The sequence below is a fragment of the Anas platyrhynchos genome, chromosome 1 (genome assembly GCF_047663525.1).
Source record: "Anas platyrhynchos isolate ZD024472 breed Pekin duck chromosome 1, IASCAAS_PekinDuck_T2T, whole genome shotgun sequence".
NCBI classification, from domain to species: domain Eukaryota; kingdom Metazoa; phylum Chordata; class Aves; order Anseriformes; family Anatidae; genus Anas; species Anas platyrhynchos.
Window position 1 is genome coordinate 80481998 of NC_092587.1, and position 25484 is coordinate 80507481.

Here is a 25484-nt window from a genome sequence, read left to right on the forward strand (position 1 = left end):
CACCAGCAGCAGGAAGCCCCTGTAAACAGGGGAACCCACACGCCCAGAAAAGAGGATGTGTTCTCATAAGCTGCACTTCCCGCCGCAGGAGTGAGGGCAGGGTCAGGAGCTTGTGCAAGTGTGTGTATGATCACTTGCGGGGTCTGGAGTTCTGGGGGGGTAGCTGCAGAAAGCTGTTTAGAAACCCATAGCTGTTTATTAATGTGTCATTGATCCATTATATCGCAGAATCAGAAAACTGTAGGGGTTGGAAGGGACCTGGAAAGGTCATCGGGTCCAACCCCCCTGTCAAAGGAGGGTCCTCAGAGCAGGCTGCCCAGGTAGGCGTCCAGACAGGCCTTGAATATCTCCAGGGAAGGAGACTCCACAACCTCCCTAGGCAGCCTGTTCCAATGCTCCGTCACCCGCACCGTGAAGAGGACAAACAACAGAGTCCCAGAGGAGTGTCCTTGAAGCAAAGAGTGAAGCAAAGAAAGCATTCAGTATCTCTGCCTTCTCAGCGTCCCCCATGACAAGGACACCCCCCTCATTCAGGAAGGGACCCACATTATCCCTAGTCTTCCTCTTGCTGTTTACATACTTGAAAAAGCCCTTCTTATTTTCCTTTATCTCTTTCGCAAGCCTCATCTCTAGGTGGGCTTTAGCCTTCCTCGTCACATCCCTGCAGGCCCTGACAACACATCTATACTCCTCCCAAGAAGACAGGCCCTTTTTCCACATTTCATAGACCCTCCTCTTCCTTTTGATCTTATGGATGAGCTCCTTGCTTATCCATGCGGGTTTCTTGCCCCCCTTCCCCGATTTCCTATTCCTTGGGATGCACAGACCCTGAGCATGGAAGAAGTGCTGCTTAAATGTAGCCCAGCTCTCACAAGCACCCTTGCCTTCTAGCAACCTATCCCATGAGATACTCCCAAGCAGGTCCTGGAAGAGGTTGAAGTTGGCTCTTCAGAAGTCCAGGGTGGCAATCCTGCTTTTAGCCTTACTTCCTTTGCCTAGTCCCATCTGGATCTCCACCATCTCATGGTCGCTGCATCCCAAGCTGCCCCCAACCTTCACATCCCGAACAAGGCCATCCCTGTTAGTAAGAAGGAGGTCCAGGAGCACCCCCTGCCTCGTCGGCTCCTCTACCACCTGCATCAGAAAATTGTCCTCAACGCATTGTAGGAACTGTTTGGGCTGCTCGTGCCTGGCCGAGTTGCTTACCCAGCAGATGCCAGGGTAATTGAAGTCCCCCATGAGGACCAGCGCTCGTGATCGTGAGGCTACTAGCAGCTGCTCGTACAGGGCCTCATCGACTTCCTCCTCCTGATCTGGAGACCTGTAGTAGACCCCTACCACCGTGCCTCCCATACCAAATATTCCTGATACTATTCCTGATAATATTATTACTGATAATATTCCTGATACTGATCCCGAATATATGGATCATGGGTTGCCAGTTAACTACGTGTCATTAATGTACTGCTTCAAGACCGATTAGATTTAAGCTGTGCAATATGAGCAGATTTTCCCTGTAACAGTTCCCTACCCTCTGCATTTTCCTTCCTGATCAGCCACCCTCAGCTCAACCACAAAGTCAGGCATATTACAGAGCAAGAACAAACAGCACACATTCTCATTTTGGGGCACGAGTGGTACAATTCATCTTTGTTACCAAGCTTTGTTCTAAAATTTCATTCTAGAATCTCTCACTGTGCTGTGAACCCAGCAGCAAGTACCTTCTAGTAGCTACTTCCTTCTAGGACAATACCAGCAAGCACGTTTATGGACCGTCTTTCCAATGCAACAGCTCTGTTGGCATGGTCTGAGCCTTTTGTGCACATTTCTACACACGGTTTAGGTTTGTCCTCATTTATCACCAGCTGTGTGCCCTGCCCTTGCGAGCCTTTGATGCTCATGTTGTTAGCTATCCCATGTCTTCCTCAGCACCTGCATGCCTGCCTCTTCACAGGGAGAAAGCTAACTGATGGGATGTGGAAGAGCAGTGTCTGCATGCCCACAGCACTCAGTTCAGAGCGCAGAGAGGCCCAGCAGGGCTTCTTTTTCCTTCGGGATATCCTTAGGGATGCTTACATCCTCCAGAGTTTTCAATCAAGTCACCCTGAGCAGTGCTACAAGCACCATGTGTGCCTCATGTAGTGGTGACAGAGTAAAGCTTTGCGATCTGTCACAGGCAGGGCTGCTGACATGATCTGGTGATCCCTGCTGATCTCCGGCTCCATGTCGCCAAGTCACGTGCCCTTTTGAGTGTGTTTATTATTATTTAATTTGCTTTGCTAGCAACTATCAACAGCACAGGCATTTTCACACTCGTTCTCTCTCAGCAGGGAAGGATAAAAACACCACTAATGTCTTGTAATGCTGCTTGAAAATGTGCAGAAGAAGATGGTCTGAGTGGCAGTGGTTCTAGTTTTCGTCTGTTCTCCTTTGCCTCTGTGAGTTTCTTTTTTGCAACAAGCCTCTTGTGAAACGTCCTGACAGAGGAATGGTGAAAATTCGCCTACCTCTATGTGCTCTGAGAAATACCCCAGCTATGGCTCTGTCTGCACATCGGATTTGGTTCTGTGCAGACTGCCCGGCACTGTGGGACCTGCCCTAGCGCCTCCTCCTGCAGGAGGGCTGTGCTTGTGGCCGTACTGGTAACGTGGACGGACTCTTTGTGGAGAAGTGATGCTGTGGCAGCGATAATGAACCAGCAAGAGAGAGTCGGTCCTGGGACTGCAGGTAACCATAAAGCCTTCCTTTCTGTCCTCCTCTAGGAGAAGGAGAAGGTGGGGGAAAATACGGGGCTGGGATAAATAAAGGCCATGGTACCATGGCTGGCTGCGTACCAGGAGAAAGACCGAGTGCTAATTCTCAGGGTAGAAACCATCTCTTCTGCGTGTCTGCTGCCAGACACCGAGCTGGACTGTCAGTCCTTTGAGTAAGTGACTACTCGCTGTTGTGTAAAAGAGGCTGGGGGACAGAGCCCAACTAAGAGTTGGGTTGCTGAGAGAAAGAAGCTCCAAAGAAAGCTGAGGAGGAGGGAGGTAGAGAAAGAGCATTCAGTGAAACACAGGGGGAAGGGAGGGCAACCAGGAAGGTGTGCAGGGGAGAAAAGAGGTGCGACGGGAGAAGAAAAGTAGTACAGCTTGGGAAGAGCGCAGGCATGGCTTGTGACATGAAGCAAGAGGGCAGTCCCCGTGTTGCCCTACGCTGCAGGTGTGACCCACTGCCAGTGACAGACAGCACGAGCAGGTTACAGTGCCTGCGGGACCTGCCAGGCCTTGGGACAGGGTTATCAGCAGGCTGTCAGGGCACGCAGCCCCTTGGATTATCCTGCCCCCCGACTCTGGGCCGGGGATTTCCACTCTTGCCTTGTGTTTTTCAGCCCCAGCAGAAGGGAGCAGCTGTTCCCGCCTGAGCCCCTGGGTCTTGCTCGTTTCTGCCCTTGCCGTCAAAACTGCCCTCATGACCGTTGGCCTCGGTGGGTGCCAGGGTCCCTTTACTTCCCCGGGGAGGAAAGGAAAGGGGGCCTGAAATTGCCTGGTGTCAGGTGGACAAAGAAAACCCCAGCCTCTTTGCCAGCAGGCGACTGCCCTGCACCCAAACAGCCTGTTCTGCTGCCCCTTTCCCACGCTGCCTCTTAGCTGGGGAGCCGCGTCCCTTGCACAGTTAGCAGGTAGTGTCCTAGCAGGGCCTTCCCACAGCTCCTCTCACTTCCCAGCTGCCGAATCCAGCCAGTCCTGGGTGAAACCCATCAGTTCCTGCCCTCCCACTGCAACAGGGCCGAGAAGTCTCCGTAGTGCCAGACGACATCTGAGCAGGTTCCCCGAGGGCTGGCTGTTGGCTCTCAGTTCTGGCCGCATTTGTGGTGTCCCTCAGAGCTCCTCGTGACCCTGGTGCAGCCGAGGAGCCAGCATGATCTCCCTGGACATCCTGCTCCCAGGGCTGCCCACGGTTGAGCAGAGTGAGGTGTAAATCCACCAAAATGCTCCAGCTGCATCCTACCCACAGCGCCTGGAACAAACAGAAGGGAAATATGTCGCGTGTAGTGTCCTGGAGTATCGTTACTGCTCTGCGATAACTCTCCTGTGGTGTTCAGCTCCCTTGGGTGAGGCCTCAGCACTCAGCAGTTCTTCCCCTTCTTGGTATGCGTGCAAAGGGTGCTCTAAAGCTGCAGAACACAGGCAGATTAAGAGGGAATGCAGATTGATATTCCACCTTTACTAGGATGATCTCACAACTTCTTTGACCTTTTCCTGACCCCATCCTCTAAGGGTGTCTTAGCGGGGCTTTGTCGGCTGGGAAAATGAGTCTCAGCCAGCTGAGGTGAGGGGGGCTCATCTGATCAGTGTTTGCCCAAGGGAGGGAGTGACCCATAGTGGGGAAAGCTGTCTGCTCTTTTCCTTCAGGATACAATTTTCAGAGCTTGTTGGTGTAACCGAGTCTCTAGGGAGCTCTCAGCCAGAAGGTGGAGGGCAGGACAGCTTGCCCATGAATGAGGATGAAAGGATGACAGTAGCGCCTTCCTTCTCTTTCCCCTCTTCCCAGTTGTTCTCTTTCACAGGAGCTGTGGCCAGTACAAGACTCTGCCCCAGAATGCTCCAGGGTGGCACTGCATCCCCAATGGATCTGCAAGCCAAAGTGAGTGCTGCTAAGAGCCTTGGGAGTGACACTGAGCACGTCCCCCACATTTATTCTGGTGTAAGTCAGCCTTTGAGTTTGGGAACAGGATTGTCAGCCAGAGCTGGATTGCCCTAGGGAAGGAAGATGGAGAGATGAGGAAAGGAAATGCTGTGTTTTACAGTCTGACTTAGGATGCTCTGAAAACACATCCTGGGCCAGTGGAAGAGGGTGGCTTGCTCCAGTTCTACCTTGTGATCACTCGTCCCATTCTCTGCCCACATACAGCCCCTCAGCTCCAGTCCAGTTCACAAATCTAGCCAAAAGCACTTCATCTTTTTGTAAGGGATGGCTCAGATCTGTGCTCTCCAGTGCCATGGTTTCTGTTTCTACAAATGTAATGGTAAACATTGATCTAATACAGAAGAACACAGGAAAATTAACATTTTTTTTTCTACTTCTTCCACTCCCTGGACTTTTCACTCTCTCGATTTGGTGCCAAGAAGGGAATCTGAGACAACTGCTTTGACCCTGATTAGATTTAAACTGTGTGAAATGAGCAGCTTTTCATTTCACAGAATCACAGAATTGTAGGGGTTGGGAGGGACGTGAAGAGAGCATTGGGTCCAACCCCCCTGCCAAAGCAGGTTCCCTAGAACAGGTTGCCCAGGTAGGCATCCAGATGGGCATTGAATATCTCCAGAGAAAGGGACTCCACAGCCTCATGCATGGAAGCTGGGAGCTTTTGAAGAGTGTGAGCCCTGAAGCCTGCATCTTTACTCTGCTGGGTGAGAATATGTGAGTGGAAGGGACATGGTCAAATATATACCTGTAGGTACTGGAAGAACTAAGCCACAGGCAGAAGCATTGCAGGCAGGCAGGTTCGTTGCTTTTCATGTGGTTCTTGCAGCACAAGAATTCTTTGCTTCTGGTTTTGGTTCCTCTGTGGTCTTGCTTTGGACCACAGCCTCCTGGACCTCTCCTCCCTTCCCTGTTCCTTTCATTTTTCTGGCCCCATATCAGCAGCAGCTGGTTACAGCATTTGGCAGTCACACCTTGATTGCATAGATTAGCACATAGGGCCCCTGCAGAGCTCCTGTGTGGGGAACCCAAGAAGAAAGTCCCTGTGAGGTCTGAGATTCAGCTCTGCTCAGTGTACCAGAGTGTCTTTGTTGGTTGACTAGACTGGAAGGACTTGTTTGTTGGACATGTTCCATATTGAGCTATATTCTGTGTGTGATAGAAACAGCTTACAGATAGAGGTATATAACCTGAAAAAAGATAACCTCGTCCTTTAGAGAATGTGCCCATGCTTTTCAATCCATCATGTGACTTTCTGCGTGCATGGCAAATTTCTAGGAAAACATGCACGGCTTGTGTAAGAAACTACCAGTGTTGGCAGTGAGGCTGCCAGGCTAGTTTACTGTGTATGTTTGTTCCTGTGTATGAGATGAGAGCTAATCACTTGGACAATGCTTTTCTGATGTCTGTGTCCCCAGAGGAGTGCTCAGCTCCTTCCCATCTCACTTCCTCAGGAACGGTGAGGCAGAAAGTGCCTCTCCCAAGCAGAGCTTGAATGGGCAGATAGAACAAAGGAAAAAGCTCTTCAAGCAGAGGCCCGGTGACAGCAATCTGTCAGGGTGTCAATGGTGCTGTTTGTGGAGCACAAAAGAGAGCATTTACCGCTGTCCAAAAGAAATGTACAGTTCAAACCCCTTCTCTGATACTTGGGGTTCTGTGCTGAGCTCACTGAGAAGAGGCACAGCACATCTTGTCCAACACAGGTCTTTCTTCCCCTACAGAGGACAGCTGGAAGTGCTGTCCAGTGGGCTCGAGACCCTTTAAAGAAAGCTGCTATTACTTCTCAGATGATTGGATGCCCTGGAATGAGAGCCAGCAGAACTGCAGTGGGATGGGCTCCCAGCTGGGATGGGCTTACCAATCTCTGCAATCTGTCCGCCACTGCAACGCTGAGTATCCCCAGCAACCAAAAAGGAATATGTGGGTTAAAGCCAGCTCAGGCTCATTGCTCTCCTCCGAGTTGTTTTTGTTGTTCAGTTTCCTATGCTGTTTTGGGCTGAAAGCATACATACCTTCATCCCATGCCAGTCTGGCTAATTTAGGAGATTATTGCCATTGTTTTGATCTTCTGAGGGATGTACAGTTACACAGCTGGTCAATTCACTCAGCTGATATAACTGGTTGATTCACTCAGCTAACTAGGGCAAAGCCCACTCCTTGGTCCCATTTGTGCTGAGATAAGGTCCCCTTTCATTGCAACAGCTGTGGTCAGTCACTGCATACATTCTTCCCCGAGCTTTGTAATTGCCCCTGCCCAGCTCTTCTGAGCCTTTGTCCATTATAGGAGATCACTGATCACTCACAGGGGTCACTGTGATTACTCTTCCCTCCTCATTAGTACTGCTATTTCTAAATGACACAGCTGATGAAAATAGACATCTCTATTGTCAATGTTATCTATATTATCAATATCCCTGAGTGTCTGAGTTGGTGACCACTCCACAGTCCTTTGGGCTGTGAACATGGCCTGCTGACACCAGCCACCACCACTGTATGAGCCAAATAGCAATTCCCAAGTATTCCACCCTGGTTTCAGTAGAGAGAGGCATATGCTGTTACCTTCACCTGGACTGTCTTTGCTGCTGCTAAAACAGGCCCATCTAATGTGTTTCTCATCCAAACTATTGCTGATGTCTATGGCTAGCTTAGGAAGAGAGAAACTGTGTTGCTGAAGTGCTTCTTTTAATCCACTGATTGTAAAGGGATTTAGATGGGTATCTCCATGGTCAATGCCTGTGGTCAGGTGGAATCAGCCCCACCCTGTGTCATGTTCTCTGTGTTATCCCCTCCCAGGGGTCCCTCTGCTCTCTGACGTGGAAGGTTGTCACTTGCTGTGAAGGCAGCCATACTGCTTTGGGCCTAGTTTTCTAAGAGCCATGGAGCAACTAACCCCACACCTTCAGCTCCATGGCATCCAAGGAAGCCTGAGGGCATCTGCTCAGTGCTGGGACAGACTCCAGTAACAAACCACTGGCTTGCCACAGCCACCTGGGACTGCTCAGGTGGGTCCCAGGCTTCCCTAGCTTTGTTGACTAGGTCATCCTGGCTAGAAATTGTCAGTCACTGAGTGGAGGACCCTTGCAGGCAGCTGTGGGTGGCTGGGAGCAGAAATGCTTGTTCCTCTTCCCTGACAGAATGTCAGTTACCTCTTGAGAACCTGAAAGGGAGAGCCAGAGGAGCAGTGATGCTGAGTCAGTGCTTGGTGGGGAAATGCATAAAAAAGTGAAGCACAAAACGGTGTGGGAGAAGCACGGAGAAAGTGGTAACCCTGCCTTCTTTTCTCTCCCTTTCCAGTCACTCACGTCTCCCAGAGCTGTGACAAGCCCGCAGCCCTGCAGTGGAACCACACAGAGTTGCACTGCGTCTTGGCGGTGCCTCAAGGCAAAGGTCAGTCGTGCTGGCAAGGATGCAGGAGGTCTTCGTTATGAGGATGGTGATTGCTGGGGTCTGCTCTCACAGCAAGCAGCAACAGGAGCAGGCTCCAGAGGAGAGATGTGGGAGAGAGAGAAAAAGGATTTCCTGCTAGCAGCTTAGGGGGAGGATAGGTCCATGTTAAGAGTGTCCTGGGAGGGCAGGGTGGGTGTGAACACACTGACAAGGACAAAATGCATAGTATCATACAGTGGTGCAGGGAAGATTAATAATGGAGCAATAATAAAAGTGCAACTCTTCAGAAAAACAAGCAATATTCCCTGCTGCTGCACGTACAATCCTATGGGAGACTGTACAAGGAGTAGTCAAAACAGATCACCAGAATGGCTTTGTCTTTGTCAAGGCAAGACCTGAGAGCACGGTACAAGGATTACCATGGACTTGTGTACACAGAGCTCTCTTCTGATCATACCTCAGAACAATTTGAAGAAATACCTCCATTATCCTGGTTTCTTTTTCTTCCAAAAATTTATGGAAGGAAGGAAGGAAGGAAGGAAGGAAGGAAGGAAGGAAGGAAGGAAGGAAGGAAGGAAGGAAGGAAAAGAAAGAGAATGAGAGAGAGAGAGAGAGAGAGAGAGAGAGAGAGAGAGAAAGAAAGAAAGAAAGAAAGAAAGAAAGAAAGAAAGAAAGAAAGAAAAGATCTAAGTTAGAATATGAGCATTGTCCCTGGAGAACAGGGGGTCTTTGCAGTGACGATCTCTCTCATTATTAGCATTCATGCTCCGTGGTCTCTCCCTGCACAGGGCGAGACCTGAAGTGCTGTCCAGAGGGCTGGAGACCCTTTCAGGAAAGCTGCTATTTCTTCTCAGATAATCAGATGCCCTGGGATAATAGCCAGCAGAACTGCAGTGGGATGGGCTCCCAGCTGGTGGTGATCAATACAAAAGCAGAGCAGGTAAGTGCAGGGCTGGGAGAGGGCCAGAGCAGCCTGGAGACAGGAGTGCCAGGCGTGGAGGGGCCTCAGAGCCCCTCCTGGCTCCTGCAGTGGAGGGGGGATGTCCTTGCTGCATGCACTCAGCACTGGCTCCTGTCTGACACCAGCTCCACCCCACTGGGACTCCTGCCACCTCCCTCTGTTCAGTCCTGAACCTCACGGACGTTGTACTCTCCCTGATTTCCAGGCTTTCCTCTATAAGGAAATACAGATGAAATACCGATGAGAACAAATCAATTTATACATCGGTCTGAGGGCACAGAAGGTGGGCCAGTGGCGCTGGGCAGACCAGACTCCCTATAATGAAACAGCAGCGTGAGTATCCCATGACGGAGAGTGTTTGGTGTGGCTCCGGGTAGTGCAAGAGGGTGGAAGAGATGTGAGGGTGTCTGATGAGCATGGGAGGGATATGCCATGGCTGTCTGTGAGAGGACCATGATGGAGCCGGCAAGGGCTTTGTAGGATACCAGGTTCCTACAGATCCATCCATGCTGGTTAGTCGTTAGCGATAAATTATCTGTGACATGGCCATCGGTGCTGTAGGCAGAGAAGAAGCTGCATTTCCTGAGGAGTAATACATGAATTCATACAGGACAAGCCTTGCCTGACCTCCATACTGCCCCACCACACACATGTGCAGGTGTAGGCACATGGTCTATGTTCCTGTATGTGTGCAGGTGTAGGCACATGCTGGGCCGGTGCTGTCATGCTGCAGAAGCAATGGGGTGCTGGAGAGATCACCAGGGCTTGGCTTGCAGATGTTTCTTCTGGAAGAGACGCATCCCCTGCTGGCTGTGAAGTGCCTGGCGTGAGCTGTGGTGAGCAGCTCTGCCCACCAGGACTGAACAGCTCCCTGCTGTGTTGGTTCTAGAAATAAGTCAGGTTTGCATGTAAGACTGCTGCCAGTGGGATTAGCAGAGTGAGAGGAAGGGTACGACTTCTGTCCATCAAACTGCATCTGGACTGTCTCCCCTCCAAGCCTTGTATTCCAGGCGTGGCCTATTCCAGCAAGGTGCTTGCAGGGTGCACAGGGAGTAACATGTCTGTCTCTCTCTCAGGTTCTGGAGGCCTCGGGAGCCAACTAATACTCCTGAAGAGAAGTGTGTTGTAATCCATCACCAGTCAGAAAATCTCCAGAACTGGAATGATGTCCCGTGCACAATCCGTTCTTATCGGATTTGTGAAAATGCAGCAGAAACTCTATGATGGAGGAATCCTCATCCTGAGATTAGCAGCGAACTGGGAACAGCAGAGGGCTGTGTTGGGAGGGGTGGGAGAGCCTTGGAGCCTTTATCTTGCCTCTGCTGGTGGGATGATGAGACTGGGAGTGATGTTGCTCTGCACACAGCATCCCCTGTGCATGTGTATTTCTCAAAGTACTATGACCCCTGAAGTGCAAACAATAAATGCTAAAGAACTCTGCCTGTGCTTTCTCAGGCTGACCATCCCTTCCCATGGTCGGTGAGGACAGATTTGGCAGTGGAATCTCCAGGCAAGCATGGCAGGTGAAGGTCATGTCTGTACGGGAAATGGGCCAATGCCTTTCTTTCAATGCCATTGCCTCCATGGGACTGACACAGGAGGGTTCAGGGTCATCAGAGCAGTTCCTGGGCTCTTCTGTCAGTCATCCTCTTCTCTCTGTGTGGGTCTGGCAGCTGCTGGCTGAAAAGAGCTGGAGCTCTCCTGAAGGAAGAAGATGCAGGAATGCAAGAAGGATGCTCAGAGCTGCTGTTCCCTTTGTCTGCTTGAGAAGAGGTGTCTGCTTCTTGCTGGGTCATAGAGAGTCCTGTTCAGCATTGACTTTGCTGAACAAATACTGATTTCCTGTAAAGCAGAAAATACAATATTACACCGATAAAAAAGGCTCTGGGCTCACTCCCCCTCTCTCTCTTTCCCTTTCCCTCTCTAAGCTATTTTGCACATGCACGTGCTTCATACCAAGCCTGTTGCTGTGCCAGGAAAGTGCCAGAGATGACTACTGCATTAGAAGTTGCATACACCCAGTGAGTCTTAACACTTCAGAGATAACCTGTGTGTAACGGTCCTGTCGCACACAGCCAGGGCTCTGGGAGGGACCGGGCACAGGAAACCAGCTGTGGGGTTTTCATATGTTGCCATGCTGAAACTCTTACCTGAGAGAGAAACAGGAGCGTGTGCCAGGAGTCTACCCTGCACATGGTTGACCAGGTATGAGGACATGGCCCCAGCAGCAAAATTATTAGGTCCTTTGGTCACCCCTCCCACCTCAGAGCTAATCCTGGACTCAACAGATGCAGCGGGCGTCCTGGGAGGCTGACACCTCAGTGGGCCCTGTCAGGGCACACCTGCCCAGGCTGGACAATGCTGGAGAAGAGGCAGGGAGAGGCAGGGCGGTTGCTGCCCATGAGGGACCCTCCAGAAGTGCAATGCATATTGCCTTCACTTCCACCCGAGTCTTGAGAGTTGGCTTCCTAAACCCATCCATGGGAGTCGTTGTGTGGGTGGTGGCAGAAGCTGCCGAATGCCATAGCCCAGCAGACACAAGGCAGCTGCATTGCCATGTCCTTAGGTCCAGGCTGTAGCGAGGCTGAGTGTGTACACCAAACAGGCACAGCTGCACACATTCACACAGCGTGTACGTATACAGGTACAAGTATGCATAGCATGCAGACAGATGAGCACTGCTGAAAAGCACTTGCACAATCAGCACCAGCAGCCTCACCCTAGTGCCCTCTCTGGCTGCTCAGGGTGAAAGCTTGTTAGCGGAAAATATACGCTTACATTTATGCAGTATGGATCCCTCCAGGAGCTAGGCTTAATCATTGAGTATCCAGTAGCTGGACCCTAGATTGCAAGGTCACGCAAGACCCCTGTTGCTGCAGTATTTCCTTCTCTCCACATCCCACTGATCTTGTTGTATCCGTGCTGCTCTTGTTGGCTCTTGTCTGTACTGCAAGGGTCTGGGAAAGTAGACTCAAGATTCTCCGGGGCCTCCAACTAGCATTTCCTAGCAATGAACTTGGTAAAACCAAGTACCCCTCTCTTCAGTGGTTCAGGGAGAGGCACGAGAGACCCTGGCAACTCTGCCAGGTTGGAGCATCTATAAGCAGAGTTGGACACCATGGGCAGGCATTCAGCTGTCATTCCTGGCTGTAAGGGGTACGGCAAGTAGACAGTCACAGCTTCAGCAGATGCATGTGCCCTTGAGCTTCCTCAGCAGCCTGTGGGTCAGCAGACTGCATGAAGTGGTGTGGACACAGACCACCAGCAGTAGGAAGCCCCTGTAAACAGGGGAACCCACACGCCCAGAAAAGAGGATGTGTTCTTGTAAGCTGCACTTCCCACAGCAGGAGTGAGAGCAGGGTCAGGAGCTTGTGCAAGTGTGCGAATGATCACATGTGGGGTCTGGAGTTCTGGGGGGGGGTAGTTGCAGGAAGCTGTTTAGAAACCCATAGCTGTTTATTAATGTGTCATTGATCCATTATATTCCTAATTCTGATCCCGAATACAGGGATCGTGTTTTGCCAGTTAACTACGTGCCATTAATGTACTGCCTCAAGACCGATTAGATTTAAGCTGTGCAATATGAGCAGATTTTCCCTGTAACAGTTCCCTACCCTCTGCATTTTCCTTCCTGATCAGCCACCCTCAGCTCAACCACAGAGTCAGGCATATTACAGAGCAAGAACAAACAGCACACATTCTCATTTTGGGGCACGAGTGGTACAATTCATCTTTGTTACCAAGCTTTGTTCTAAAATTTCGTTCTAGAATCTCTCACTGTGCTGTGAACCTTCTAGAGCAAGTACCTTCTAGTAGTTAATTCCTTCTAGGACAATACCAGCAAGCACGTTTATAGACCGTCTTTCCAATGCAACAGCACTGTTGGCATGGTCTGAGCCTTTTGTGCACATTTCTACACACAGTTTATGTTTGTCCTCATTTGTCAACAACTGTGTGCCCTGCTCTTCTGAGCCTTTGATGCTCATGTTGTTAGCTATCCCATGTCTTCCTCAGCACCTGCATGTCTGCCTCTTCACAGGGAGAAAGCTAACTGATGGGGTGTGGAGGAGCAGTGTCTGCATGCCCACAGCACTCAGTTCAGAGCGCAGAGAGGCCCAGCAGGGCTTCTTTTTCCTTCGGGATATCCTTAGGGATTCTTACATCCTCCGGAGTTTTCAATCAAGTCACCCCGAGCAGTGCTACAAGTGCCATGTGTGCCTCACGTAGTGGTGACAGAGTAAAGTTTCTTGACCTGTCACAGTCAGGGCTGCTGACATGATCTGGTGATCCCTTCAGATCTCCGGCTACGTTTCGGCAAGTCACGTGCAACCCCTCCTCTCTGCTCCAAGCACCATCCTTGTTTCCTCAGCAATTAGTCAGAAACCATGTTGGCAAGTTCCTGAGCTCTGGGTTACTGGGCTTGGGCCTTGCATGGGGACTTGCCCAGGCTGAGCCACACATGGGCCTTCCTGTAGTGTTCTGGCTGCTTTTGTAGGCCCTTGTGAGTGTGTTTATTATCCCTTTGCTAGCAAACACCAACAGCACAGGCATTTTCACACATGTACTCTCTCACCAGGGAAGGATAAACACCACTAATGTGTCTTGTGAAGCTGCTTGAAAATGTACAGAAGGAGATGGTCTGAGCAGCAGTGGTTCTGTTTTTCGTCTGTTTTCCTTTGCCTCTGTGAGTTTCTAGGTTGCATCAAGCCTCTTGTGAAACGTCCTGACAGAGAAATGATGAAAATTCCCCCATCTCCATGTGCTGTGGGGAATACCCCGGCTATGACTCTGTCTGTACATCGGATTCAAGTCCGTGCATACTGCCTGGCACTGTGGGAGCTGCCCTAGCTCCTCCTCCTGCAGCAGGGCTGTGCTTGTGGCCGTACTGGTAACAGGGACGGGACTCTTGGTGGAGAAGTGATGCTGTGGCAGCGATAATGAACCAGCAAGAGAGAGTCGGTCCTGGGACTGCAGGTAACCGTAAAGCCTTCCTTTCTGCCCTCCTCTAGGAGAAGGAGAAGGTGGGGGAAAATACGGGGCTGGGATATATAAAGGGCATGGTACCGTGGCTGGCTGTTTACCAGCAGAAAGACCCAGTGCCCATTCTCGGGGTAGAAACCATCTCTTCTGCGTGTCTGCTGCCAGACACCGAGCTGGACTGTCAGTCCTTTGAGTAAGTGACTACTCGCTGTTGTGTTTAACAGGCTGGGGGACAGAGCCCAACTAAGAGTTGGGTAGCTGAGAGAAAGAAGCTCCAGAGAGAGGTGAGTAGGAGGGAGGTAGAGAAAGAGCATTCAGTGAAAGACAGGGGTAAGGGAGGGCAACCAGGAAGGTGTGCAGGTCAGGAAAGAGGCGTGACAGAAGAAGAAAAGTAGTGCAGCTTGGGAAGAGCGCAGGCATGGCTTGTGACATGAAGCAAGAGGGCAGTTCCCGTGTTGCCCTACGCTGCAGGTGTGACACACCTTCAGGTGTGACTGGCAGTGGCCAGTGACAGACAGCACAAGCAGGTTACAGTGCCTGCGGGACCTGCCAGGCCTTGGGACAGGGTTATCAGCAGGCTGTCAGGGCACGCAGCCCCTTGGATTATCCTGCCCCCCGACTCTGGGCCGGGGATTTCCACTCTTGCCTTGTGTTTTTCAGCCCCAGCAGAAGGGAGCAGCTGTTCCCGCCTGAGCCCCTGGGTCTTCCTCGCTTCTGCCCTTGCCGTCAAAACTGCCCTCATGACCGTTGGCCTCGGTGGGTGCCAGGGTCCCTTTACTTCCCCGGGGAGGAAAGGAAAGGGGGCCTGAAATTGCCTGGTGTCAGGTGGACAAAGAAAACCCCAGCCTCTTTGCCAGCAGGCGACTGCCCTGCACCCAAACAGCCTGTTCTGCTGCCCCTTTCCCACGCTGCCTCTTAGCTGGGGAGCCGCGTCCCTTGCACAGTTAGCAGGTAGTGTCCTGGCAGGGCCTTCCCACAGCTCCTCTCACTTCCCAGCTGCCGAATCCAGCCAGTCCTGGGTGAAACCCATCAGTTCCTGCCCTCCCACTGCAACAGGGCCGAGAAGTCTCCGTAGTGCCAGACGACATCTGAGCAGGTTCCCCGAGGGCTGGCTGTTGGCTCTCAGTTCTCCTGGCCGCATTTGTGGTGTCCCTCAGAGCTCCTCGTGACCCTGTTGCAGCCAAAGAGCCAGCATGATCTCCCTGGACATCCTGCTCCCAGGGCTGCCCACGGTTGAGCAGAGTGAGGTGTAAATCCACCAAAATGCTCCAGCTGCATCCTACCCACAGCGCCTGGAACAAACAGAAGGGAAATATGTTGCGTGTAGTGTAGATACCTGGAGTATCGTTACTGCTCTGCGATAACTCTCCTGTGGTGTTCAGCTCCCTTGGGTGAGGCCTCAGCACTCAGCAGTTCTTCCCCTCCTTGGCATGGGTGAAAAGGGTGCTCTAAAGCTGCAGAACACAGGCAGATTAAGAGGGAATGCATATTGATATTCCACCTTTACTAGGATGGTCTCACAACTTCTTTGACCTTTTCCTGACCCCATCCTCTAAGGGTGTCTTAGCGGGGCTTTGTCGGCTGGGAAAATGAGTCTCAGCCAGCTGAGGTGAGGGGGGCTCATCTGATCAGTGTTTGCCCAAGGGAGGGAGTGACCCGTAGTGGGGAAAGCTGTCTGCTCTTTTCCTTCAGGATACAATTTTCAGAGCTTGTTGGTGTAACCGAGTCTCTGAGGGAGCTCTCAGCCAGAAGGTGGAGGGCAGGACAACTTGCCCATGAATGAGGATGAAAGGATGACAGTAGCGCCTTCCTTCTCTTTCCCCTCTTCCCAGTTGTTCTCTTTCACAGGAGCTGTGGCCAGTACAAGACTCTGCCCCAGAATGCTCCAGGGTGGCACTGCATCCCCAATGGATCTGCAAGCCAAAGTGAGTGCTGCTAAGAGCCTTGGGAGTGACACTGAGCACGTCCCCCACATTTATTCTGGTGTAAGTCAGCCTTTGAGTTTGGGAACGGGATTGTCAGCCAGAGCTGGATTGCCCTAGGGAAGGAAGATGGAGAGATGAGGAAAGAAAATGCTGTGTTTTACAGTCTGACTTAGGATGCTCTGAAAACACATCCTGGGCCAGTGGAAGAGGGTGGCTTGCTCCAGTTCTACCTTGTGATCACTCGTCCCTTTCTCTGCCCACATACAGCCCCTCAGCTCCAGTCCAGTTCACAAATCTAGCCAAAAGCACTTCATCTTTTTGTAAGGGATGGCTCAGATCTGTGCTCTCCAGTGCCATGGTTTCTGTTTCTACAAATGTAATGGTAAACATTGATCTAATATAGAAGAACACCGGTAAATTAACAATTTTTTTCTGCTTCTTCCACTACCTGGAGTCTACACTCTCTCCATTTGGTGCCAAGAAGGGAATCCGAGACAACTGCTTTGACCCTGATTAGATTTAAACTGTGTGAAATGAGCAGCTTTTCATTTCACAGAATCACAGAATTGTAGGAGTTGGGAGGGACGTGAAGAGAGCATTGGGTCCAACCCCCCTGCCAAAGCAGGTTCCCTAGAACAGGTTGCCCAGGTAGGCATCCAGGTGGGCATTGAATATCTCCAGAGAAAGGGACTCCACAGCCTCATGCATGGAAGCTGGGAGCTTTTGAAGAGTGTGAGCCCTGAAGCCTGCATCTTTACTCTGCTGGGTGAGAATATGTGAGTGCAAGGGACATGGTCAAATATATACCTGTAGGTACTGGAAGAACTAAGCACCTGCCCAGGCAGAAGCATTGCAGGCAGGCAGGTTCATTGCTTTTCATGTGGTTCTTGCAGCACAAGAATTCTTTGCTTCTGGTTTTGGTTCCTCTGTGGTCTTGCTTTGGACCACAGCCTCCTGGGCCTCTCCTCCCTTCCCTGTTCCTTTCATTTTTCTGGCCCCATATCAGCAGCAGCTGGTTACAGCATTTGGCAGTCGCACCTTGATTGCATAGATTAGCACAGGGAGCCCCTGGAGAGCTCCTGTGTGGGGAACCCAAGAAGAAAGTCCCTGTGAGGTCTGAGATTCAGCTCTGCTCAGTGTACCAGAGTGTCTTTGTTGGTTGACTAGACTGGAAGGACTTGTTTGTTGGACATGTTCCATATTGAGCTATATTCTGTGTGTGATAGAAACAGCTTACAGATAGAGGTATATAACCTGAAAAAAGATAACCTCGTCCTTTAGAGAATGTGCCCATGCTTTTCAATCCATCATGTGACTTTCTGCGTGCATGGCAAATTTCTAGGAAAACATGCACGGCTTGTGTAAGAAACTACCAGTGTTGGCAGTGAGGCTGCCAGGCTAGTTTACTGTGTATGTTTGTTCCTGTGTATGAGATGAGAGCTAATCACTTGGACAATGCTTTTCTGATGTCAGTGTCCCCAGAGGAGTGCTCAGCTCCTTCCCATCTCACTTCCTCAGGAATGGTGAGGCAGAAAGTGCCTCTCCCCAAGCAGAGCTTGAATGGGCAGATAGAACAAAGGAAAAAGCTCTTCAAGCAGGGGCCCGGTGACAGCAATCTGTCAGGGTGTCAATGGTGCTGTTTGTGGAGCACAAAAGAGAGCATTTACCGCTGTCCAAAAGAAATGTACAGTTCAAACCCCTTCTCTGATACTTGGGGTTCTGTGCTGAGCTCACTGAGAAGAGGCACAGCACATCTTGTCCAACACAGGTCTTTCTTCCCCTACAGAGGACAGCTGAAAGTGCTGTCCAGTGGGCTGGAGACCCTTTCAAGAAAGCTGCTATTACTTCTCAGATGATCGGATGCCCTGGGATAAGAGCCAGCAGAACTGCAGTGGGATGGGCTCCCAGCTGGGATGGGCTTACCAATCTCTGCAATCTGTCCGCCACTGCAACGCTGAGTATCCCCAGCAACCAAAAAGGAATATGTGGGTTAAAGCCAGCTCAGGCTCATTGCTCTCCTCCGAGTTGTTTTTGTTGTTCAGTTTCCTATGCTGTTTTGGGCTGAAAGCATACATACCTTCATCCCATGCCAGTCTGGCTAATTTAGGAGATTATTGCCATTGTTTTGATCTTCTGAGGGATGTACAGTTACACAGCTGGTCAATTCACTCAGCTGATATAACTGGTTGATTCACTCAGCTAACTAGGGCAAAGCCCACTCCTTGGTCCCATTTGTGCTGAGATAAGGTCCCCTTTCATTGCAACAGCTGTGGTCAGTCACTGCATACATTCTTCCCCGAGCTTTGTAATTGCCCCTGCCCAGCTCTTCTGAGCCTTTGTCCATTATAGGAGATCACTGATCACTCACAGGGGTCACTGTGATTACTCTTCCCTCCTCATTAGTATTGCTATTTCTAAATGACACAGCTGATGAAAATAGACATCTCTATTGTCAATGTTATCTATATTATCAATATCCCTGAGTGTCTGAGTTGGTGACCACTCCACAGTCCTTTGGGCTGTGAACATGGCCTGCTGACACCAGCCACCACCACTGTATGAGCCAAATAGCAATTCCCAAGTATTCCACCCTGGTTTCAGTAGAGAGAGGCATATGCTGTTACCTTCACCTGGACTGTCTTTGCTGCTGCTAAAACAGGCCCATCTAATGTGTTTCTCATCCAAACTATTGCTGATGTCTATGGCTAGCTTAGGAAGAGAGAAACTGTGTTGCTGAAGTGCTTCTTTTAATCCACTGATTGTAAAGGGATTTAGATGGGTATCTCCATGGTCAATGCCTGTGGTCAGGTGGAATCAGCCCCACCCTGTGTCATGTTCTCTGTGTTATCCCCTCCCAGGGGTCCCTCTGCTCTCTGACGTGGAAGGTTGTCACTTGCTGTGAAGGCAGCCATACTGCTTTGGGCCTAGTTTTCTAAGAGCCATGGAGCAACTAACCCCACACCTTCAGCTCCATGGCATCCAAGGAAGCCTGAGGGCATCTGCTCAGTGCTGGGACAGACTCCAGTAACAAACCATTGGCTTGCCACAGCCACCTGGGACTGCTCAGGTGGGTCCCGGGCTTCCTTAGCTTTGTTGACTAGGTCATCCTGGATAGACCTTGTCAGTCACTGAGTGGAGGACCCTTGCAGGCAGCTGTGGGTGGCTGGGAGCAGAAATGCTTGTTCCTCTTCCCTGACAGAATGTCAGTTACCTCTTGAGAACCTGAAAGGGAGAGCCAGAGGAGCAGTGATGCTGAGCCAGTGCTTGGTGGGGAAATGCATAAAAAAGTGAAGTACAAAACGGTGTGGGAGAAGCACGGAGAAAGTGGTAACCCTGCCTTCTTTTCTCTCCCTTTCCAGTCACTCATGTCTCCCAGAGCTGTGACAAGCCCGCAGCCCTGCAGGGGAACCATACAGAGTTGCACTGCATCTTGGCGGTGCATCAAGGCAAAGGTCAGTGGTGCTGGCAAGGATGCAGGAGGTCTTCGTTATGAGGATGGTGATTGCTGGGGTCTGCTCTCACAGCAAGCAGCAACAGGAGCAGGCTCCAGAGGAGAGATGTGGGAGAGAGAGAAAAAGGATTTCCTGCTAGCAGCTTAGGGGGAGGATAGGTCCATGTTAAGAGTGTCCTGGGAGGGCAGGGTGGGTGTGAACACACTGACAAGGACAAAATGCATAGTATCATACAGTGGTGCAGGGAAGATTAATAATGGAGCAATAATAAAAGTGCAACTCTCTTCAGAAAAACAAGTAATATTCCCTGCTGCTGCACCTACAATCCTATGGGAGACTGTACAAGGAGGAGTCAAAACAGATCACCAGAATGGCTTTGTCTTTGTCAAAGCAAGACCTGAGAGCACGGTACAAAGATTACCATGGACTTGTGTACACAGAGCTCTCTTCTGATCATACCTCAGAACAATTTGAAGAAATACCTACATTATACTTGTGGGTGTTTTTTCTTCCAAAAATTTATAGAAGGAAGGAAGGAAGGAAGGAAGGAGAGAAAGAAAGAAAGAAAGAAAGAAAGAAAGAAAGAAAGAAAGAAAGAAAGAAAGAAAGAAAGAAAGAAAGAAAGAAAGAATCAATCTAAGTTAGAATACGAGCATTGTCCCTGGAGAACAGGGGGTCTTTGCAATGATGATCTCTCTCTTTATTAGCATTCATGCTCCGTGGTCTCTCCCTGCACAGGGCGAGACCTGAAGTGCTGTTCAGAGGGCTGGAGACCCTTTCAGGAAAGCTGCTATTACTTCTCAGATGATCAGATGCCCTGGGATGAGAGCCAGCAGAACTGCAGTGGGATGGGCTCCCAGCTGGTGGTGATCAATACAAAAGCAGAGCAGGTAAGTGCAGGGCTGGGAGAGGGCCAGAGCAGCCTGGAGACAGGAGTGCCAGGCGTGGAGGGGCCTCAGAGCCCCTCCTGGCTCCTGCAGTGGAGGGGGGATGTCCTTGCTGCATCCACTCAGCACTGGCTCCTGTCTGCCACCAGCTCCACCCCACTAGGACTCCTGCCACCTCCCTCTGTTCAGTCCTGAACCTCATGGACGTTGTACTCTCCCTGATTTCCAGGCTTTCCTCTATAAGGAAATACAGATGAAATACCGACAAAATGGAATCAATTTATACATCGGTCTGAGGGCACAGAAGGTGGGCCAGTGGCGCTGGGCAGACCAGACTCCCTATAATGAAAGAGCAGCGTGAGTATCCCATGACGGAGTGTTTGGTGTGGCTCCAGGTAGTGCAAGAGGGTGGAAGAGATGTGAGGGTGTCTGATGAGCATGGGAGGGATATGCCATGGCTGTCTGTGAAGGACAATGATGGAGCCGGCAAGTGCTTTGTAGGATACCAGGTTCCCACCGATCCATCCATGCTGGTTAGTGGTTAGTGATAAGTTATCTGTGACATGGCCATCGGTGCTGTAGGCATAGATGAAGCTGCATTTTGTGAGGAGAAAGAGTCCTTCATGCAGGACAAGCCTTGCCTGACCTCCGTACTGCCCCACCACACACATGTGCAGATGTAGGCACATGGTCTGTGTTCCTGTATGTGTGCAGGTGTAGGCACATGGTCTATGTGCCTGTAGGTGTGCAGGTGTAAGCACATGCTGGGCCAGTGCTGTCATGCTGCAGAAGCGATGGGGTGCTGGAGAGATCACCAGGGCTTGGCTTGCAGATGTTTCTTCTGGAAGAGACGCATCCCCTGCTGGCTGTGAAGTGCCTGGCGTGAGCTGTGGTGAGCAGCTCTGCCTACCAGGACTGAACAGCTCCCTGCTGTGTTGGTTCTAGAAATAAGTCAGGTTTGCATGTAAGACTTCTGCCAGTATGATTAGCAGAGTGCGAGGAAGGGTACGACTTCTGTCCATCAAACTGCATCTGGACTGTCTCCCCTCCAAGCCTTGTATTCCAGGCGTGGCCTCTTCCAGCAATGTGCTTGCAGGGTGCACAGGGAGTAACATGTCTCTTTTTCTCTCAGGTTCTGGAGGCGTGGGGAGCCAAGTGATCAACCAAGTGATGAGCTGTGTGTTGTAATCCATTACCAGAAAGATATTTTCCGGAACTGGAATAATGTCCCATGCACAATCCACTCTTATTGGATTTGTGAGACTGCAGCAGAAACAATATGATGGAGGAATCCTCATCCTGAGATGAGCAGCGAACTGGGAACAGCAGAGGGCTGTGTTGGGAGGGGTAGGAGAGCCTTGGAGCATTTGTCTTGCCTCTGCTCGTGGGATGATGAGACTGGGAGTGATGTTGCTCTGCACACAGCATCCCTTGTGCATGTGTATTTCTCAAAGTACCCCTGATGTGGAAACAATAAATGCTAGAGAACTCTGCCTGTGCTTTCTCAGGCTGACCATCCCATCCCATGGTCGGTGATGACAGATTTGGCAATGGAATCTCCAGGCAAGCATGGCAGGTGAAGGTCATGTCTCTATGGGAAGTGTGCCAGTACCTTTCTTTCAATGCCATTGCCTCCATGGGACTGACACAGGAGGGTTCGGGGTCATCAAACAATTCCTGGGCTCTTCTGTCAGTCACACACTGTGTGAGTCTGGCAGCTGCTGGCTGAAAAGAGCTGGAGCTCTCCTGAAGGAAGAAGATGCAGGAATCACAGAATCACAGAATTTCTAGGTTGGAAGAGACCTCAAGATCATCGAGTCCAACCTCTAACCTAACACTAACAGTCCCCACTAAACCATATCCCTAAGCTCTACATCTAAACGTCTTTTAAAGACTTCCAGGGATGGTGACTCCACCACTTCCCTGGGCAGCCTGTTCCAGTGTCTAACAACCCTTTCAGTAAAGAAGTTCTTCCTAAGATCCAACCTAAAACTCCCCTGGCGCAACTTAAGCCCATTCCCCCTCGTCCTGTCACCAGGTACGTGGGAGAACAGGCCAACCCCCACCTCTCTACAGCCTCCTTTAAGGTATCTGTAGAGAGCAATAAGGTCGCCCCTGAGCCTCCTTTTCTCCAGGCTGAACAAGCCCAGCTCACTCAGCCGCTCCTCGTAGGACTTTTTCTCCAGGCCCCTCACCAGCTTCGTCGCCCTTCTCTGGACTCGCTCAAGCACCTCGATGTCCTTCTTGTAGCGAGGGGCCCAAAACTGAACACAGTACTCGAGGTGCGACCTCACCAGAGCCGAGTACAGTGGGACGATCACCTCCCTAGCCCTGCTGGTCACACTGTTTCTGATACAAGCCAGGATGCCGTTGGCCTTCTTGGCCACCTGAGCACACTGCTGGCTCATATTCAGCCGACTGTCCACCATCACTCCCAGGTTCTTCTCTGCCTGGCAGCTCTCCAACCACTCATCTCCCAGCCTGTATCTCTGCTTGGGGTTATTGCGCCCCAGGTGCAGGACCCGGCACTTGGCCTTGTTGAACTTCATGCAGTTGACCTCAGCCCATCGGTGCAGCCTATCCAGATCCTCCTGCAGAGCTTTCCTACCCTCAAGCAGATCGACACACGCACCTAACTTGGTGTCATCTGCAAACTTACTGAGGGTGCACTCAATGCCCTCGTCCAGATCATTGATGAAGATATTAAAGAGGACCGGCCCCAGCACCGAGCCCTGGGGGACGCCACTAGTGACTGGCCTCCAACTGGACTTGACTCCATTTACCACGACTCTTTGGGCCCGGCTATCCAGCCAGTTTCTAACCCAACGAAGCGTGCGCCAGTCCGAGCCAAGAGCAGCCAGTTTCTTGAGGAGAATGCTGTGGGAGGCGGTGTCAAAAGCCTTGCTGAAGTCAAGGTAGACCACATCCACGGCCTTTCCCTCGTCCACCCAGCGCGTCACTTTGTCATAGAAGGAGATCAGGTTCGTCAAGCAGGATCTGCCTTTCATAAACCCATGCTGACTGGGCCTGATCGCCTGCTTGCCCTTCAAGTGCTGCATGATGACTCCCAAGAGGATCTGCTCTGTTATAAATGGCTCAGGATTCAAATTAGGATTAAATAAAAAATAGGATTTATTAAAAGAATATAAAGGAATAGAGGTAAGCAAACAGCGCTGGGTGCACCGGGAGTCTCTGCTCCACCAGGATGCACACCAGTTACATCAAGCAGCTGATTTTTATGCACCTAGACTAATACATATTCATTACTACTTCTAAAAAAATAGATTATTATAATTAGCTTCCGGGGTCCAGTCCCTCCTACTGGAGCATGCGCATCAGTCTCCTCTGGGGGTCTCTAGGGGTCTTTCATGCTGAAGGCTCGTAGTCTTCCTCTCACCCTTTGTACTTACTCGGCACTATTCCAAGTTTACGGAACACTCTCTGTAAACTCTCCACAGGTCTTGTCTCCCAACCGTCCTTCAGCTTCTTTTTTCTTCCTCTTAATCTCTTGGCCCCCCTGGCCAGATACCAAGGATCCACATAGTATCTCATAACAGTCACTATTTGTTATCAGTTGTTCTGAAACTCCCAGACATCAAACACAAACAGCTTTCTTATTTGACGCTTCACGAGTAATTAAAACATTCTTCCCCAGCCATTCACAGACACATCTATAGCAGTGTTAAGTTAATCTCGAAGAAGACAGGAAAAAAGGCTGTAACTGTTAGAAATAGAAGTCTGGAATAACAAAAGCAAACAGGTTCATAAATTTAAGGAGTGTTTTCTGAAGACGTGATAAATTGACTAGAATGAGGGGGAGACTGGGACACACTGCATCTGTGGTTCAAGAACTAAATTGCCAGTGCAGGGCCCAGAGGCAGAGAGGATTCAAACAGAATTATTCTTTATGGACACAAATTTATGGACACGAATTTATGGACACGAATTGGAATTGTTAAAACATTCCTCACAATCCCTTATCTTCTTTTTAATATCCCCAGTTCGTGTCTCTTCTGTTATTAATAATTGGATTTCATCAGTTTGTTCTTGGAGGGTCCAATTCTTAAGCATCATAATTGACATATTCTCTTCTTTTTTTTAATGAAGTTATTAGCAATGTACTATTTATCACCCGGCGTATTAATAATGTAAGACAAGGTATCATACAAGGTATAAACAATAACATCTTTACACCACATAACAATAAAAATAACACTCTTTTAACCCATGGTCCACCAGGCAGCCATGAAAATAAATCCCATTCCATATCCTTCCAGGTTTTTGTTTGCTCGCTCACCTCCCCCCTCTCCTTCTCTGGGATGGGAGAGAGAAATGGGAAAGTGAAGCCTGTGAATTGAGATAACAAGAAAATAATAATAATAATAATAACAATAATAATGATGATAATAGTACTACTAGTAATAATGTGTACGAAACAAGTGATGCACAATGCAATTGCTCACCACCTACTGTCTGATGCTCAACCTAACCCCGAGCAGTCCGGCCCTCCTCCCAGCCTGCCTGCTGACAGGACAGTGAGAAGCTGAATTTGGCTTGGTCCTTGGCTTGGTGTAAGCACTGCTCTGTAACAATTAAAAACAATTAAAACATCAGCATATTATTAACATTCTTCTCATCCTAAACCGGAACATAGCATTCTATTAGCTACTAGGAAGAAACACCCTTTTTATCAATCTTTAAACAGCAATTACTAAAGCTAAATTTTCCACAGACTTCTCCTTCTTGTGCTAGTAAATAATCCAAAGTTAGGCAATTGTGATACAAAGCAGTTCTTATCATTTATATCATGCTCCATGAGCTTCCCTGGTACTGAGGTCAAACTGACAGGCCTATAGTTTCCCGGGTCTGCCCTCCGGCCCTTCTTGTAGAAGGGCGTCACATTTGCTAGCCGCCAGTCAACTGGGACCTCCCCCGATAGCTAGGACTGCTGATAAATGATGGATAGGGGCTTGGCCAGCTCCTCTGCCAGTTCTCTCAGTACCCTTGGGTGGATCCCATCCGGCCCCATCGATTTGTGCACATCCAAGTTCAGTAGCAGGTCACCAACCAGTTCTTCGTGGATGGTGAGGGCCACACCCTGTTCCCATCCCCTTCCACCAGCTCAGGGTACTGGGTATCCAGAGAACAACCGGTATTGCCGCTAAAGACTGAGACAAAGAAGGCATTGAGCACCTCCGCCTTT

General features: G+C 50.2%; 1 protein-coding gene and 1 pseudogene across 6 annotated transcripts; both read left to right on the forward strand.

Moving 5' to 3' along the window:
• The first annotated feature begins 2569 nt into the window (after nucleotides 1–2569).
• On the forward strand, nucleotides 2570–12742 carry LOC119717048 (C-type lectin domain family 4 member D-like; annotated as a pseudogene).
• A 1131-nt stretch (nucleotides 12743–13873) lies between these two features.
• On the forward strand, nucleotides 13874–21774 carry LOC113841770 (C-type lectin domain family 4 member D). Of its 6 annotated transcripts, none has more exons than XM_038179443.2 (8): nucleotides 13881–14011; nucleotides 14242–14301; nucleotides 14678–14773; nucleotides 15850–15942; nucleotides 19302–19394; nucleotides 20133–20284; nucleotides 20511–20638; nucleotides 21414–21774. In XM_038179443.2, exons 3-8 carry the CDS (start codon nucleotides 14758–14760, stop codon nucleotides 21562–21564), a joined length of 633 nt encoding a protein of 210 aa, XP_038035371.1. In that variant the 5' UTR covers nucleotides 13881–14011; nucleotides 14242–14301; nucleotides 14678–14757; the 3' UTR covers nucleotides 21565–21774. The 6 variants fall into 6 exon arrangements, with proteins under 6 accessions (XP_038035368.1, XP_071899022.1, XP_071899025.1 ...); XM_072042925.1 differs by having other exon boundaries at nucleotides 15866–15942; nucleotides 20102–20284; XM_038179440.1 differs by lacking the exon at nucleotides 14242–14301 and having other exon boundaries at nucleotides 13874–14011.
• Nucleotides 21775–25484: the final 3710 nt, after the last annotated feature.

Bases quoted from the DNA above. Each gene is read 5' to 3' on its own strand.
- LOC113841770 (XM_072042921.1), top strand. From the start codon at position 13,975: ATGAACCAGCAAGAGAGAGTCGGTCCTGGGACTGCAG. The intron at 19,395-20,101 runs GTCAGTGGTGCT...TCTCTTTATTAG, and splicing joins GGCGGTGCATCAAGGCAAAG to CATTCATGCTCCGTGGTCTC. The intron at 20,639-21,413 runs GTGAGTATCCCA...TTTTTCTCTCAG, and splicing joins CCCTATAATGAAAGAGCAGC to GTTCTGGAGGCGTGGGGAGC.